The sequence below is a fragment of the Artemia franciscana genome, chromosome 13 (genome assembly GCF_032884065.1).
Source record: "Artemia franciscana chromosome 13, ASM3288406v1, whole genome shotgun sequence".
Lineage (NCBI taxonomy): Eukaryota > Metazoa > Arthropoda > Branchiopoda > Anostraca > Artemiidae > Artemia > Artemia franciscana.
In genome coordinates this window covers 2,942,991-2,959,501 of record NC_088875.1, presented here as the reverse complement: position 1 = coordinate 2,959,501, position 16,511 = coordinate 2,942,991, and the positions used below count along the sequence as shown (strand labels likewise).

Genomic DNA, 16,511 nt, shown 5'->3' with positions numbered 1-16,511 from the left:
CTGTTGCTAATATTATCGTATTAAAAGCACTGAACAGCGGATCTCTGCTCCGAAAAGTGTAATAATTATGTAATGAAGCTCCCGAGAACGAATTTGCAGTATGTTAAAGGCCTAGTTATCAAGTCCACACCTTCATGCTCTTCTTTCTTATGAGGGCTGACAGATTGTGTCATTAAGTTTTTTAATTTTGACAAAGTGTCAACCAAATTAGACTTAGAGTCTATTTCTGCTGGTTTCTTAAAGGTTCGATGAAGACATTTTGAGTTAAACGAAATTTGTGACAGAATAGATGGGAGCGAAAAGAGAAAGGTCTTGTGGAAGAGGCGACTCCTTTTAAGTTTTGATGTTGCTCCTTACTTTAAGTTAAAAAAAAAAATTCTAATTTAATTAAGTGAACACAATTTGCATTAAACATAACTTTACATAAATTAGTAATTTAAATAACTTTATCGTTAAATTAATCTAACAATCAAAATAAATTCAACTACGCTATGTGCTCCTAAAAGTTCAAAATTAAAATTTTGTTGATTCCCAGAAGGTAGAAGAAAGGGGGTTAGTTAAGATTTTTAACTCTGGTGTAAACCAAATTTGACTTTCTGCTGGGCCGTGGGTCTTAAAGGTCCGATGAAGGCATTTTGAGTCTTATCATAGTACGATTCTATTCTATTTTTTCTATTTATTTTATTTTTCTATTTATTGTTCTATCTATTTATTTCTTACTTATTTTCTTATTTATTTCTATCTATCTATTTTTCTGTTTGTTCTATTTTTTACCACACTTGTTTTATGCACTTCTTAAACTTTTGGCAATTCAAAAAATTTTTCTTCATGGGGACTGCTATTGTAAAATGGAACAGCGATGAAATGAAAATTCCCTCCTATAAGGGTGTATTTTATGTGGCTAGGGTAATGTATCGTAGCAACTTTTACCAGAGCATCCAGTAATTTGAGTCCAAATCCTAAAATAAGTTTGAATCGTGACCCCTTTTCGCTATCTAAATAAATTCAAAGATTTTCAACAGTGATCTTTATTACTCAACGTTCAGGAAGGGTCCGATTCATCTGAGGAAAATTCATATCAAAACATTCATACAAAACGAAAACATCTCGTGTTTTGGCTCTCTGCTAAAACAGGTAATTAACCTTTTCTAAGCCAGACACTAACAAACTAAGATCCAAGAAAATAAATAACACAAAGTGAAAATAGTAAAAAGGAAAAGTGATAAAATACCATTACAGTTATCAAGTAGCAAAATGGTGCTTGTATATAAACTATTAGCAGTTTCAAATGATAGAATACAATATTAAATGCTGATTTTAACATGTATACAGATATATAATACACACTAACATAGAATACGCCAATGAGCCGCTAGTGACCCTGTAGAAAATCCTTTAGTGAGAATTTCTAAGGAATCATCAAGCTAATGCTTCAACTGAGTGGCAGAAGTGACATCTTTTTCTATATACAACGGTTTCTCACTATAGACACCGAAACACAACAAGACTGACTTTAACAAAGATAAGAAGGCTATTGCCTTCTCAAATGTTTTAAAATACATGAAGGAGAGTTACCACAAATCAAAAACAAAGAAGATCCGCTAGGGCCATTATTGGCGCTTCAGGTGGTTATAATCCCTGATTTCTGGCTACTTCCTTGCACTAATGAGCCTGAATAGAGCAGGGGTTAGTGCAACCCTTGTGCAATTTTTGATTACACGCAAACTATTCGTTCTTAAACTATCCCAAAAATGGCGTGCGTGTAACTCAACTCAACCCACATAAGTCAACCCTCGTTCATCTCAAACCTCATTTGCTAAGTTTCCTGTGGTTGACCACATCAAAATAAAACTTGCTAATACAACGAAAGTAGCACCATTATATTCTTTATTTTATGCTCTTTTCGAATACCATCGTCGAATTTATGACATTACCCCCCCCCCTCCTCTAGATGGTTCCAGATATAGCCCTAAAAAAATATTTCTCCGTTGTATTGCATCTCGTGATACGTCATGTCTTCTTTGTTAGTCGGTTATCTCGTGCTATTGACCCAGTGAAAATTTGGTGTTTTGAAATGATAATTGGAAAGAGTACAAAATAAGGAATCTCGTGGTAATACTCTTATTTCATTAGCATGATTCTTTTAGATGTGGTCAACCATGGTGAAATAACCCCCCCTCCCCTCATTCAAACTAACTTATTATTACCGTTTTCGGGGGCTAAATTGAATTAAACTGATATTATGGAGTTAAATTAACTTAACCCCAGTTCAATGGGGATTAAGTTGAATCGGTTTTTTGAACGAGGATTGAGTTGAACAGGGACGAGTCATAGAGAACTCAAAAAGCACATCTAGTCTTTTTTTCTCTTTTCATATATTTTTTTGGGGGGGGGGGGGTAGAATAGGTGCTTCTTGCTGAAAGTAAAGTCTATTCAAAAAATAAAATGAATTTTGACTAAATACAACTTATTTGCATTGATTGTGCCCCTCCTTATGATCGCGGATACTGCTCTCGAACAAACAGGTTAGAATCAGAAGGGTTTTATCAATACACGGTTTGGAAAAACCACTCGTGCTGGACAAGTATTTTTTTTTTTTACTGGCTATTTGGCACATTGCTCAAAGTGTAAGCATAGAGTTTTAATTTCTGCAAATGATATCAAAAACAATGTTGTGAAACTAAATCGTCTTTAAAAAAAATTATTGTTAATGATTTTAATTAAACCCTAGTATAGACCGATCTGCGGCCCATAGTTGCCGAAATTCAAAAAACTTGTTTTTTTTAAAAAAAGCTCTCAAATGCAAAGTTTTCAGTGTTGTAACTCAGTTTGAAAATAATAAACCTCGAAAAATAATGCTCGAAGTGCTTGAAGTATATATGATTTTTCGTAAAAGTAAATTATTGCTATTTAAAGATTAAGCTTTTAGAATCAAGAACTTCATTAGAATTCATTGAGCTTGAAACCTAGCCCTACTGCTTCCCTCCCGTGAACAGCCTCGGCAAAGGTACACGAGGTCTATCCGAAACCCTTGGGTCCAGCTTTATTAAAGAAATGCTTAAATAGTATCTTCATTTGTCGGTTTCAGTTTGAGGGGGTCATTTGTGATAGACAGCGAACAATATTTGCTTTTTATCGTATTACTAAACACAAGTTGGAAAAAAAATAGTGAAGTATCCCTTTGTCCTCGTTTTGTTTGTAGTACTGATACTTGCAGAATATGGGTGCCAGTTACCCCTTTTTCAGTTTGATTTTAGCCCTGGGGCCGAAAGTTTATATAATTTTTCATAATAATAAATTACTGCTATTTAAGGATTAAGCTTTTAGAATCAAGAATTTCATTAGAATTCATTGAGCTTGAAAGCTAGACCTACTGCCTCCCTCCCGTGAACAGCCTTGGCAAAGGTACACGAGGTCTATCCGATACCCTTGGGTACAGCTTTATTAAAGAAATGCTTATATAGTATCTTTATTTGTTTTTTATCGTAGTATATTAAACACAAGTTGGGAAAAAAATAGTGAAGTATCCCTTTATCCATGCTTTGTTTGTGTACTGATACTTGCAAAATATGGTTGCCAGTCTCCATAATCGCGCCAATGAAGCAACATAGCCGTGGTAACAGCTTATGTGTTCTGCTTCCCACGTGCTAAGTTTTTACTCCCAAATGCTTTGGATTTAACCGTCTATGGTAATGACCCATAAGTAAGGATCTTTTCCATAGTAATCGAAGCTCTGAAAGACAGAACTTTGGTTGTATTATAGCTTTTACATTAAATGAATTTGACTTGTACTTTTTCTGAATAAGTAAAATTCGTTCAGTTCCAAGTCACCTATGAAAAGTTAATTTGCGTAAGAAATTATGTATAATAATGGAAACTCGATGTGACCTTGACGAAAATTATACCTTTCATTTTAGCATATTGGAGAACTCTTCGGCAGGGTTTCAGTAGTCTATCTAAAAAAAAAAAAATCAAAGTTTCATATTTTTCAGAAAGACATTCACATATGTAGGTTTATTTCTTTTTCTTTCTCAGCAATGACTCTATCGAATTACTACCTTCAAAGCAGTGCAGTCGTGGTAATAATTCCTCTCTTGCATTCCACAAACAAAACTGTTATTTTTGATTTTTTTTTTTATTTTATCTAAAAAGTTTGTACCAGAGATCTATGCTATGAGATTGTTCTAATACTTGGAAACTGTTTGCCGTAGCGTGATTTATGCAGGTTATAGCGAATCTTAGCTTCGAGTCTAATCTATTCTACTTTTTCCAGTCCGATGGTGTTAAACCGGGTGTAACCAGTGCATCTGAGGGAGTTTTGGCGAATTTTTTCAATTCTTTGTTAAAAAAATCATCTCCAGCTGGTAATGTCAGCCCTCTTCAAAATCAAGGTTATTACCTATTCATTTTAACGTTTTTTTTTTTTTTTTTACAGTGTTCATTTAAGACATACTAATCTTTCTAGAGCTTCGTTATTTCAGAATGAAATGAACTAAAATGGTAAACAGAATGTATGAGACTGTAATAACAATATATGCAGTCCCGGCTTCAGCGCTAGTATTTATTTATATCCCTAAAAGTCGAGAAGTATATAAAATACTTCAATAAAAAACGCAAAAAAAATATGTATACAGGTATATAAAATAAGTATATATAAATGTATACAAGTATATACAAATTGTATGAAAATAACAAAATTCTGTATAGTACATAAGGAATTCTTTATAGTGTAATAATAAAAACACTGAAAAAAAAAAAAAAGAATGCCGCTAGTCTCGGCGATTATCATTTTGAGTAGTTAATCATAGTTGTGTGGGTAGTTAGCCCATACAAACGATTCTTCAAAGACCTCACAAGACAAGAAAAGGTTAATCATCGTGCAATTCCTCTGCAAAAATGTATGACACTCCTTAAAAGAACTTGAATTGCCCCCCCCCCTCCTGCTGGAATCCATCGGTAGTAGAGGGGGCTTCCTTTAAAAAAAGAAATGTTCGTAGAAATCGCTTTGAAAATCGTGGAAATTGTGACCCTACAATCTATTTTGATAGGGTCTGAAAAGGCGTTTAGTAATGGCATTAACTTTGACTAAATTAGTTAAAATCCAAGACGATTTAGAATCTATGACTAGATTTTAAATGATGATAGCTAGATTTGTGACTTTGTTCAATTTACTAGAATTATGACAGCTAGAACTTTGAGAGTGCTCTTCAGAAACTCATCTGTACCGATAAAAGATGGTACCTATCCTTGGTAAAGGTAATAATAACCTTTCAAGGGGTTGGATTATCAAACCCTTGTGTAATCGATTGGAGCTATGGTACAACAGCACCCAAAAATTCCTCTTACTTTTTTACTTTCAATACTTTCCTTTTTCCTTTATCCTTTAGTCTTTTTCATATCTACTGTTTGGTATGGTTACCCTAGGTTGACAGAGAAAATAATTGCTTTCCTCATCTAATATTTGTTAGTCAGTGATCAATTTAAATTTTCGTTGGGTTCAAGTGGAGTTCTACGTCATCCAATCTATTTAGTTGTGTTGCTCCAATTTTATTAAAATTGTGTTTTAAAATTGTAATTCTATTAAAATTGTGTTGCTCCAATTTTTTTTGTGAAGTTGGCTGTTAGGCTAATAAAAATAGAAAATTTTTCAACTCAATTAGTTGCTTGTAAAAGCAACCAAAATTGCTTAGGCTAGCAATTAAATTGTCGTGACAAGTGAATATTACTCTCTTATGAACATCTGTGTCCCAATCTCTGTAGATAGGTCTAAATAAAAACAAATTAATCAAGAAAAATCTCTCAGTTATTTAGTACTAACCGAAAAATTCTATTGATCTGGGTTTTAGATTACTTCGTATATGAAAGGGGCTGCTTCCTCATCAACGCCCCGCTCTTTAAACTAAAGTTTGACTCTTTCTCTCAACTCTTCTTTTTAAAACAGTAAAAAACTTTAGCGTAAAGAGCGGGGCGTTGATGAGGAAGCAGCCCCTTTCATATACGAAGTAATTTCTGTTCGTTTTAAGTTTTAATGTCGCTCCTTACTTTCAGTTAAAAAAAACTTGTTTTTTTCTATTTAATTTCTGAACGTTTTTGAATCAATGCATGTTTTGATTTTGGCTCTCCGCAGAGAAATAATTAAAACGAAATTTGCATATTTTTTTTTTTTTTTTGCTAAATGGCTTTCTCATAATTTTGATCGGATGATTTTGAGAAAAAAGAGCGGGGGAGGAAGCCTAGTTGCCCTCCGATTTTTTGGTTAATTAAAAAGGCAACTAGAACTTTTAATTTTTTACGAATCTTTTTATTAGTAAAAGATATACGTAACTTATAAATTAGCTTACGTAAAGAACTTCTGTATCCTCATGTTTTATTACATATATGAGGGGGTTCGCCCCCTCGTCAGTACCTCGCTCTTTACACTAAAGCTTAAATTTTGTCCCAATTCATTAAGAATGACCCCTGAAACACAAAAGCCGTAGAATAAATAGTTGAAATTACTAAAAATACTTTAGCGTAAAGAGCGAGGTATTAGGAGGAGGTGAGCCCCTCATATGGATATTAATTTCTGTTTGTTTTAAGTTTTAATGCTGCTCCTTACTTCCAGCTGAAAAAAACTTTTTCATATTTGTTTTTTCATTGTTTTTTTTTTAAATAATGCTATTAAATCCTGTGCTCCTTTCATGGAAATTTTCTTCCCCCATGACAAGTTCCTCGATGGAAAGTTCCCCCAGCATATCCCCCTCTTCTCAACCCCTCCCCAACTAAAAAAATCCTCCTGAAAACGCCTCTACACTTCCCAATAACCATTACTATATGTAAGCACTGGTCAAAGTTTGTAACTTGTAGCCCCTCCGTCGGGGACTGTGGGGGAGTAAGTCGTCCCCAAAGACATAGTTATAAGTTTTTTCGACTACGCTGAATAAAATGGCTATCTCAGAATTCTGATCCGTTGACTTTGGGAAAATAATTAGCGCGGGAGGGGTCCTAGGTGCCCTCCAATTTTTTGGTCACTTAAAAAGGGCACTAGAACTTTTCATTTCCGTTAGAATGAGGCCTCTCGCAACATTCTAGGACAACTGGGTCGATACGATCACCCCTGGAAAAAAAGCAAATAAACACGCATCCGTGATCTGCCTTCTGGCAAAAAATACAAAATTCCACATTTTTGTAGATATGAGCTTGAAATGTCCTGTGGTGGCGCAGTGGATTTGACCTTAGCTTGGTAATACGGGACGCAGAGATCGAATCACGCTGCAGGAATGCACTGCAGGGCCGACGCAGGGACCATAGTATCCAAGAAGCGTCGTTAATTCTTAAAATAAATAAAAATAAATATGACCTTGAACTTCTACAGTAGGGTTCTCTGATACGCTGAATCTGATGGTGTGATTTTCGTTAAGATTCTATGACTTTTAGGGAGTGTTTCCCCCCATTTTCTAAAACAACGCTAATTTTCTCAGGCTCGTAACCTTTGATGGGTAAGACTAAACTTGTTGAAAATTATATATTTTGAATCAGCATTAAAATGCGATTCTTTTGATTTTTAGAGTTTTGGTTACTATTGAGCCGGGTCGCTCCTTACTACAGTTCGTTACCACGAACTGTTTAATTCAACGCCTTTTCTTTTTTTAAATAGCCCCTGGCTTAGTTTCCAAAACATTAAATTAACATGTAACTCATTTAATTTGACTTTGACCGAAAATGGACGTTATGAAAGTTTTGCCTGCGTACAACTGCAAAGTATGTGTGCATATCTAGACAATCTTATTTAGAGCAGATACTCCGAGTTTTATATGGTACTTAGTATGTCCAAAAAAATAAACTTTAGTACATGACAAAACGAAAAGAAAGAAAAACACAACACAAAATAAGGGCGGTTAAAAGCCAATGAATTAAAAAAAAAGACAAAGTAGATATTTCAGCAAATATTTCTGCTAGGCCCTCCTCAGTACAAAGTAAAAAGCTAACGGTTTGAAGTAAACCCTACTGAATAAAGAAAAAAAAAAGACTTAATTCAGTATGTGCTCAGTCCAATTTTTGAATGATTTTTATTTTGAGGTTGGCTGTTCTATAGACAACTTTTTCCATCGGTACAGTTTACTTCAAAAGGTTAGTTTTTTTTCTGCACTGAGGAAGGCTTAGCAGAAATCTTTGCTGAAAGATATCTCTGACTGAAAATCACTCGTTTTGTTTTCTTTTTTTCTGAATATTTTTTTCTGTTATTCGTTTTTTGTTTTGTCTCATGTCTAGCCAGTGTGACCTTAGAACGTACTTAAGAAGCATTAGCATGATTCGTCACTATATTTTAGCTATTTCTTTGTAGTAACGTTTTTCACGTTATGTGAATGTAGTAACGTTTTTCACGAATGTATTCTTAGGAATAACGTTATAAATACATTGTAAGACCAAACTGGCTATACACGACGTGTATAGTGTTTCTTCTCTCAAGTGTTTCTTCTACTCTGTTCGAATCTGCTTGAAAAGGTCAGTATTGTAATGGTAACCACGGCTGCTACCACATATTGGCGCGGAAATGGTGTTTCACCATTTATTGGTGCATTGCTAGTGCCAAATATTGTAATGGAATGCCTCGCGGTTACCACTACTGTACCGTAAATATAGAGTATGTTAGCACCCTTTTACGGTATACCCAGCTCGAGTGTGTGGTACCGTGATTGAACGATCAAATAGGCCAAACTATAGGCCAAGGGTGCACCCAACCTGGGTCACCACTAGTATCTCTAGCTATCTCTTTGGAGGGTAAACGGGCCCACCTGTCGATATACTAGTGACGGTATTTCTCGCGAACTCTTTTCCTACTCTGTCTGGATTATCGACAAAATATATCGACAAATATATCGACTCTGTCTGGATTATCGACAAAACGACAAAACATATATGTCAACTCTGAAAAAACAGATTCCCGTTCGAACGGGGTCTCAATGTAGACTAAAAAAACAAAACAATACTTCTGACCAAAGCAATTTCTGTAGGGGTTGACCTTAGATTGGCCCAGGCCAATCCGCTGAATTAAAGTTCAAATCTCTGGCTTCTTTTGAATAATATTACCTTTCCATGGCCCAGAACAGGAAGACCAAAATAGCATTTAGTTTAGCAATGATACTTTAACTTGTCATTGAAAATTATACTACAGGCAAATCTAAGCAATTGTAATTACGGAAGTGAACACAGGTCATTTATCTGAAAAACAAAAGAAACAGGGGTGAAGCCTTTTTTTTTTAAGCAGTGAAGACGGACGGCCGTTCCTTGTTTAATATTTGCTTATATTTTCTTTTTCTTTTTTTTGTTCCACTGTCTGGCATTAAGCTCATTTTTCTCGGCTGTTAAATTTTATTATTCGTTTATAATTTAGTCTCCCAAAAAAAGTTTTTCTAAGAAAAGTGAAGGGCGACATTAAACCAAAAACGGGCAGAAATAAATTCAGATTATAGTTCAAACTTAAGACGAACCTAAATCACTATCTATTTATAAACGAGACCAAAAACAGAAATTACAAGGAATAATTCAGTCAAACTGAAAACGAACAGGAATTACCGCAAACATGAACAGCATTAACACCCCTATACCTTAACAAAAATCAGATTGTCATTTGCGCTTTGCTGAGCCCAAATTTTATTTTGAACTTAGTGTGTTTTCATTTTTCATAGCAACAATAAAAAAACAAAAAACAATATCACCATAATTACCAAGATTACTGAAAAGATCTAATGAATGTAGATTGACAGTTTAATGTACGATGATCTTCATTTCTGAAAATCTCAGATATTTTGGATTTACTAACGTAATATTAACCTTTAAAATACATTTTCTTGTCAGTAAAATGCAAGATTTCCGTCAACTTACACTGAAAGTTATTCTTAGCCCTTCTTTAAATAATGTAAGTTGGCCTTTTTGACAATCTGGATGGACATTGTGTCGTTTGATTTCGTTAAACAACCCCTCAAAATGCCAAAAAGTTTCAATTTTGTACCCTTAGTCATTTATGATGCATTATATATATATATATATATATAGATATATATATATATATATATATATATATATATATATATATATATATATATATATATATATATATATATATATATATATATATATATATATATAATACCCTCTATATCTTACAATCTCTTGCTATATTGTCATTTTTATGTTCAATAAATTGTATGCATATATTACAGATCGAATGGCGATTCAAGCGGCAGGTGATGCTATTCTAGGATCACGATCGTCTGGCCCACCATCCATTGGCAGCCTGCCAGAAAATGGAGTTCTGCATAACGCCGATTCAGCGTTGAATAATCACAGTTCACAACCAGAGTCAACATCAGAATGCTAAGCCAAAATTTGTCCAAAAGAAAGTTGTCCCGTTGCTTCTACATCGAGAGAAGCATGCCCGACTTCGTGCAATTTCTGAGGGTATTTGGTCGCAACCCTTTTCCAGTTCAAGTGGAAAAAATAGCTTATTTAAAGGCAGCAGTACTCCATATTTGTGATTTTTCCTTCAGCATGATTTTTCTTTTTGGAAAGTTCAGCTTATATTATTTCTTTTAGAAATACTACTATAAAACGTATTTTTGTATTTTAGGGTATCCCACCCATCATTGTTGCAACTTTATTTTGCCGTTGTATCTATTGTTATGAGTATTCAGGTGGATCCTAGATTTTAATAATATGAAATTCAAAGTATAAATTGTCATGTTATTTGTTGCTAGGATGACGTTGCAAATAACGTTAGCCTAGGATTCCCAAAAATAGCAACATTTCCAAAACGTATTTTAAATTCTAGTCCTCTTTTATTATTGTTTATGAAGAATAGAATTGCAGTTGTTTTGGTTTGGCCATAAAGAAAAATTGTACGTGATTGTAAATAGGTTGAAAATTCAGACCCAACCGTTGATAAATCAATGTCAACTGTAGAAAGTTTACATAAAATCCAACGCCATCTAGTTTATTTGCGTGTAAATCAGCCAAAAATGAACTTCACATTTAAAATACGTAAGAAGTAAATTTATTTAAGATGAAATAGAAATTTGTAGAATTGACTCGGAGAAGTAGCCTTTAATCATGGGATGTAGCCTTCATCACCGTTTTTAAACATTGTCAATAACCAAAAATGATCATAAGTTGAGTGTACAAAAGCTAGCTGAAACGTATTCAGTATTCAAAATTAAATTAACAAAATTAACTCTCAGAAGTAGTCTATCAACGAAGGCTACTCTCAGAAGTAGCCTATCAACCGCGGACCGCAGCCTTGATTCCCGATAGAATTCATAGTCTAAACTAGTTTTAAGATGTCTCGGGAAAGAATTTCTAAAGTTAATGAAGCAGATTTTGCAGCATTGTCAACAATCGAATTTGATCCTGAAAAAAGGAAACAATAAAATTGGTTATAACAGCGAACTTAAGAAATTTTCTTCTTCTGTGAAGTAATTGCTCTGCACTGATGTTTTGGCTCTGTGTTTATAGTTGGTTGATACGGCTATTTTTTGCTTACATTCCCTTATTAACTGCCATGATAGCATTGCAGTTTTTACCGCATTTAAATATATTTTAGTGACGTGCAACTTTTATTTTATTCAATTAGTTTGAAAGTTGCACCAAAAAAATGGGAACGCAAGGAGTGGGGGGGGGGGGTCAACGAAGAGCAACAAGAAAGAAATTGCTTGTAGTAGATAAGCTGCATTTTCATCAGTTATTAAATTTTTCAAAAAATATAGGCAATGACATTTCTTTGTTTTTGTCAATTCTTTCTTATCAGGTTACTTCTTTTTTATTTATATTGAAATGCTTTCTACATCTTAAATGTATTTGTTATAGCATAAAATTGATCTATGTAAAGAAGACCTTATTTTGTCAAAAAAAGCTCTATTTTGGGTCTATCTAAAAAAGTTAAAAAAGTTAATTAAAAAAAAAAAAACCTTCTATTTTCGAAAAAAAAGGTTCATATGACTTGGGCTTTGAGTGTCTGTAACCTATACCTTAATTGGCGCTGAACTAGTTTTAAGCAATGTCAACCAACTACTAATTTTATAGGAATAGGTGGCACTTAAAAACATGATTTTTAGTCCTTAATTAAAAGTTAAATTTATCAACTTAATTAAAGAAATTAATTAAAAGAAATTCTTAGTCCTTAATTAAAGCCTGTAGATGTCGGTATAACATTTAGCCACTCCACACACTTAATTTTCAATAATCTACTTTCTTTGGCATAACTGATTCTGGTTGCGGGGTAGCTTTAAGCATCAATTTTCTTCAGAAAACTTGATGAGTATAAAAAAAGGAAAAGATTTAGACGACGTACCTTGCGGAAAAAGTGCACTGAAAGTGCATAGCTTGGAGATGTCCTACTAGCACTCTCAGTTTAAAACACTTGTAAATTATCTTTAAATTGTTCAAATACCCCAAAAAAATTTAATACCAGTTATAGCCAAAAAGTATACCAGAAAGAGTGCACTGAAAAGATCATAGCTTGGAGATGTCCTACTAGCACTCTCAGTTTAAAAGGCTTGTAATTTATATTTAAATTGTTCAAATATAAAAAAAAAATTTAATGCTAGTTGAACCCAAAATGTATACTAGAAAAGGTGCACTGAAAAGACCATAGTTTGGAGATGTCCTACTAGCACTCAGTTTAAAAGGCTTGTAATTTATCTTTAAATTGTTCAAATATAAAAGAAAAAAATTAATGCTAGTTGAACCCAAAAAGTATACTAGAAAAGGTGCACTGAAAAGACCATAGTTTGGAGATGTCCTACTAGCACTCTCAGTTTAAAAGGCTTGTAATTTATCTTTAAATTGTTCAAATATAAAAGAAAAAAATTAATGCTAGTTGAACCCAAAAAGTATACTAGAAAAGGTGCATTGAAAAGACCATAGTTTGGAGATGTCATACTAGCACTCTCAGTTCAAAACACTTATAATTTATCTTTAAATTGTTCAAGTATAAAAAAAAAATTAATGCTAATTGAACCCAGAAAGTATACTAGAAAAGGTGCATTGAAAAGACCATAGTTTGGAGATGTCATACTAGCACTCTCAGTTCAAAACACTTATAATTTATCTTTAAATTGTTCAAATATAAAAAAAAATTAATGCTAGTTGAACCCAAAAAGTATAATAGAAAAGGTGCACTGAAAAGACCATAGTTTGGAGATGTCATACTAGCACTCTCAGTTCAAAACACTTGTAATTTATCTTTAAATTGTTCAAACATAAAAAAAAATTAATGCTAGTTGAACCCAAAAAGTATACTAGAAAAGGTGCACTGAAAAGACCATAGTTTGGAGATGTCCTACTAGTACTCTCAGTTCAAAACACTTATAATTTATCTTTAAATTGTTCAAATATAAAAAAAAAATAAATACCAGTTAAAGCCAAAAAGTATAACAGAAAAAGTGCACTGAAAAGACCATAGTTTGGAAATGTCCTACTAGCACTCTCAGTTTAAAACAGTTATAATTTATCTTTAAATTGTTCAAATATCAAAAAAAAAGTTTAATACCAATTAAAGCCATCTATTTTTTATAAACCACCAAGTACGACAAAAAATGAAGAGACTAAAATTGCAAAACCAAACGATGTTGATTTTCATCCAGTGAAATAAGAAAAAACGAAAGAGAGACAAAGGAGATATTTTATCAAAGAATTCTCTGAAACTTTCCTCAGTGCGCAAAAAAAGAAGAAAAGAAAATATAATAACAAAAAAAAAAAACTATGTAAGCTGCACCGGACCAGAGAAGTGACCAAAAAAATTAAAATAAATGAGAGACCATTGAGAAACTGGATGGGCGAGATTTCAAGACGTATTTGATAAACAACCTTAATAAACTGGACTTGGCGAGATTTCAGGACGTATTTAACGTCTTGAACGTCCTGGACGTTCAGACGATTTCAGGACGGAAATCTTTAATAAACAACATTTTCAAATTTTCCTTCCTGTTATAGCAACAGTGTCAGACTTGAAACAAGTGCTCGAAAAACCGAAAATGTCTCGGTTCGGCCCGATCTAATCTTTGCTAAATATAGGAAGAAATACTATGTTCTCATAAAATTATCATGGAAAGGGCTTCCACCCATATTGTTAATCTGAAAAAAAATAATTTTACGATGCGTTCAATAATGAATAACTGTTAATTCTGGATACAGACTAGTTTTAATTAACATGTCTTTAATTACCATAGTTTACAATTACCATTTCTAGAGGAAATAAAAGGCACGTCATGGCGGACCGCCTAGGGAAAACATTATAAGGATTACCAATATTTACCAACTGTTTTTCTGGCTTCTCTTATTGACATTTTCTCATGTATAGGTGAATTGGTTTTATTCTTTGTCTATGTACTGTGCTCTAACTAAAAGTGCGTTCCAACCTCTTCCTATGCTGGTTCTGGTAGCACTGGTAAATGATATTCTACGTTATTAACACGATGGAATGCAACTTACTAGTGTTATGAGAAACGAAAATTAGCAGTGCGAAAAAAAAAAACGTTTAGCTTAAAAGTGCAATGTTTGATTCTAATAGAACTGTTTAAGCTTATCGACATTCCTCCATCGTAGACGGTTTTACTAAATTTTTGGTCTGTTTGATTTTTCTTAGTTTTTTAATGTAAAATTCGGGTTTTTAGACTTTTTAAAGGTTAAATTGCTTTTTTTTCTAAATTGAGTTTTTAATGTAAAATTATTTTCACGTTAAATTCAAAATATTATCTTTTGTTTTTGTTTTTTTTTTTTGGGGGGGGGGTCTTTTTAAACAAAAATTGTTTAATTTTTCTTCTTTTCGTATGTCTAAAAATGTCATAGGCGCGCGCAAAGAAAAATCAAATTAAAATTGAACACCTTAGAATTGAAAAGAAAATTACATTTACAAAGATTATCAATCTTTTTTACTCCGAAATTCCGGAATTCAAACATCATAAAATGATAATTTTCGAATCCAGCTGTTTAAATTTCTATTAGAATCCCCTTATGCTTTCTTTGTAAAAACTACGAATTCACATACTGTAAAAGGTGATTCAGTGCATATAAGTGATTGATTGGATACACTAAAAACAAGAAATATGTCTTCTTTCTCACTTTTCTCCGATGGCTAGTTTTAATGAGCTTGTACATTGTTAGAAGAGATTTGGTCCTATAGTAATTCTGCTGCTTAGCTCTCTTATTTGAAAAATAGGAAGCATATGCGCCAGATGAGGGTGATCTCCCCCTCCCCCTTCGCTTTAATTAAACTAAAACTACTAAGCAAGGTCGTTCTTTCAGTTAGGTGAAGAAAACTTTAAAGCTTTCTTCAAAAAATTCTCTTCAAAAAGACTCCTTTGATTGTCTATCTTAAAAAGGATAATAATTTTATACAGTTACAAGTGCACAAACTAGAATATATATTTTCATTAATGAAATAAAAATTAATTAGAAAAATTATTCAATCACAATTTTTAGTTTTGTTTAATTTCACTGAATTTAAGATTTATTAGAAGATTCATTTTAACATCATTTTTTTCCTGGTCAAAGAAACGGATTGTTAAACTCAGATCAGAAACTGGATTGATTCTTATGTCGGACTGAATGAAGACATTTCCCTATCGGATGACGTGAAATCCTGCTGCCGAAGTTCAAGACTAAGGCAGATGTTTTGTTTTAAGATAAATCAGGATTTATCTTTGGCTACCAGGACTTTGTCTAGTCTCTCTCGAAAACGTCGTATTCCTTAAAACGCCGCGTAAAAACGCTACGTGTATCTGCCTTAAATTCCACTCCTATCAAACCCTAGCCTGATGGAGGAGGAGTCAAATACCTACAACTGTAGAAAATTAAGACTTCCTATATTCGTTGGGTATCTATTTGCTGCATTTCAGACCCAGAGTATCGTCTTGTGACCCAAAATGTCCGAAAATGGTATCGTGTTTTGTTTGCCATCTCTTGTCGCTTAAAAAGCGCACTAGAATCCTTAATATTTATCTGCATGGGGCCTCCATGATGTTCTACTACCCCCGGTTCATTATTTGGATTGTTTTTCTCAAGAGACAATTTGTCTGTCTCGAGAATGATTTAATCCTTATAAAATGTCGCGTAAAATTAACAAACCTGTCTTAGCCTTAAATTCTACTCTGATAATAACCAAGCCTAAGAGAGGAGGAGCCAAAAATTCACAAACGTAAAAAAATATTTTAACCAAAAGCTAACTATGGGCTATAGTAAAAGGTTGGAACGTCCTCTATATATCTTGTATTTGCTTCATTTTATTAATTTGTAATTTCAATGCCAATATTAGTGCTCTGAAAATTTTCGTTAATATAGTTCCGGATGGTCTTATTTAATTTTAACGCGTTTTTTTGGGAATATATTTAAAATAAAATTCCTGGATTTTCAAATGATGTCGTTTCATTTTTTGTTAAGCTGCTATCTACACTTAAATCTATATAGCTTAGTAAGCTGCCAGGTTGGAACCTGCTTATAATTCTAAATCCTTTTTTTTAGAAACAAATGACATACTG

At 33.3% G+C, this 16,511-nt stretch overlaps 1 protein-coding gene across 1 annotated transcript in view; it reads left to right on the top strand.

The window, feature by feature from the left end:
• Window positions 1–13,385, top strand: part of LOC136034385 (cytoplasmic dynein 1 light intermediate chain 2-like) — a 56,125-nt gene extending 42,740 nt beyond the window's left edge. The window contains exons 10-11 of the mRNA XM_065715532.1: window positions 4,274–4,391; window positions 10,203–13,385. Coding sequence (XP_065571604.1) covers window positions 4,274–4,391; window positions 10,203–10,360 — 276 coding nt within the window. The 3' untranslated portion in view covers window positions 10,361–13,385. The remainder of the gene's footprint in view (window positions 1–4,273; window positions 4,392–10,202) is intronic.
• The last annotated feature ends 3,126 nt before the right edge of the window (window positions 13,386–16,511 follow it).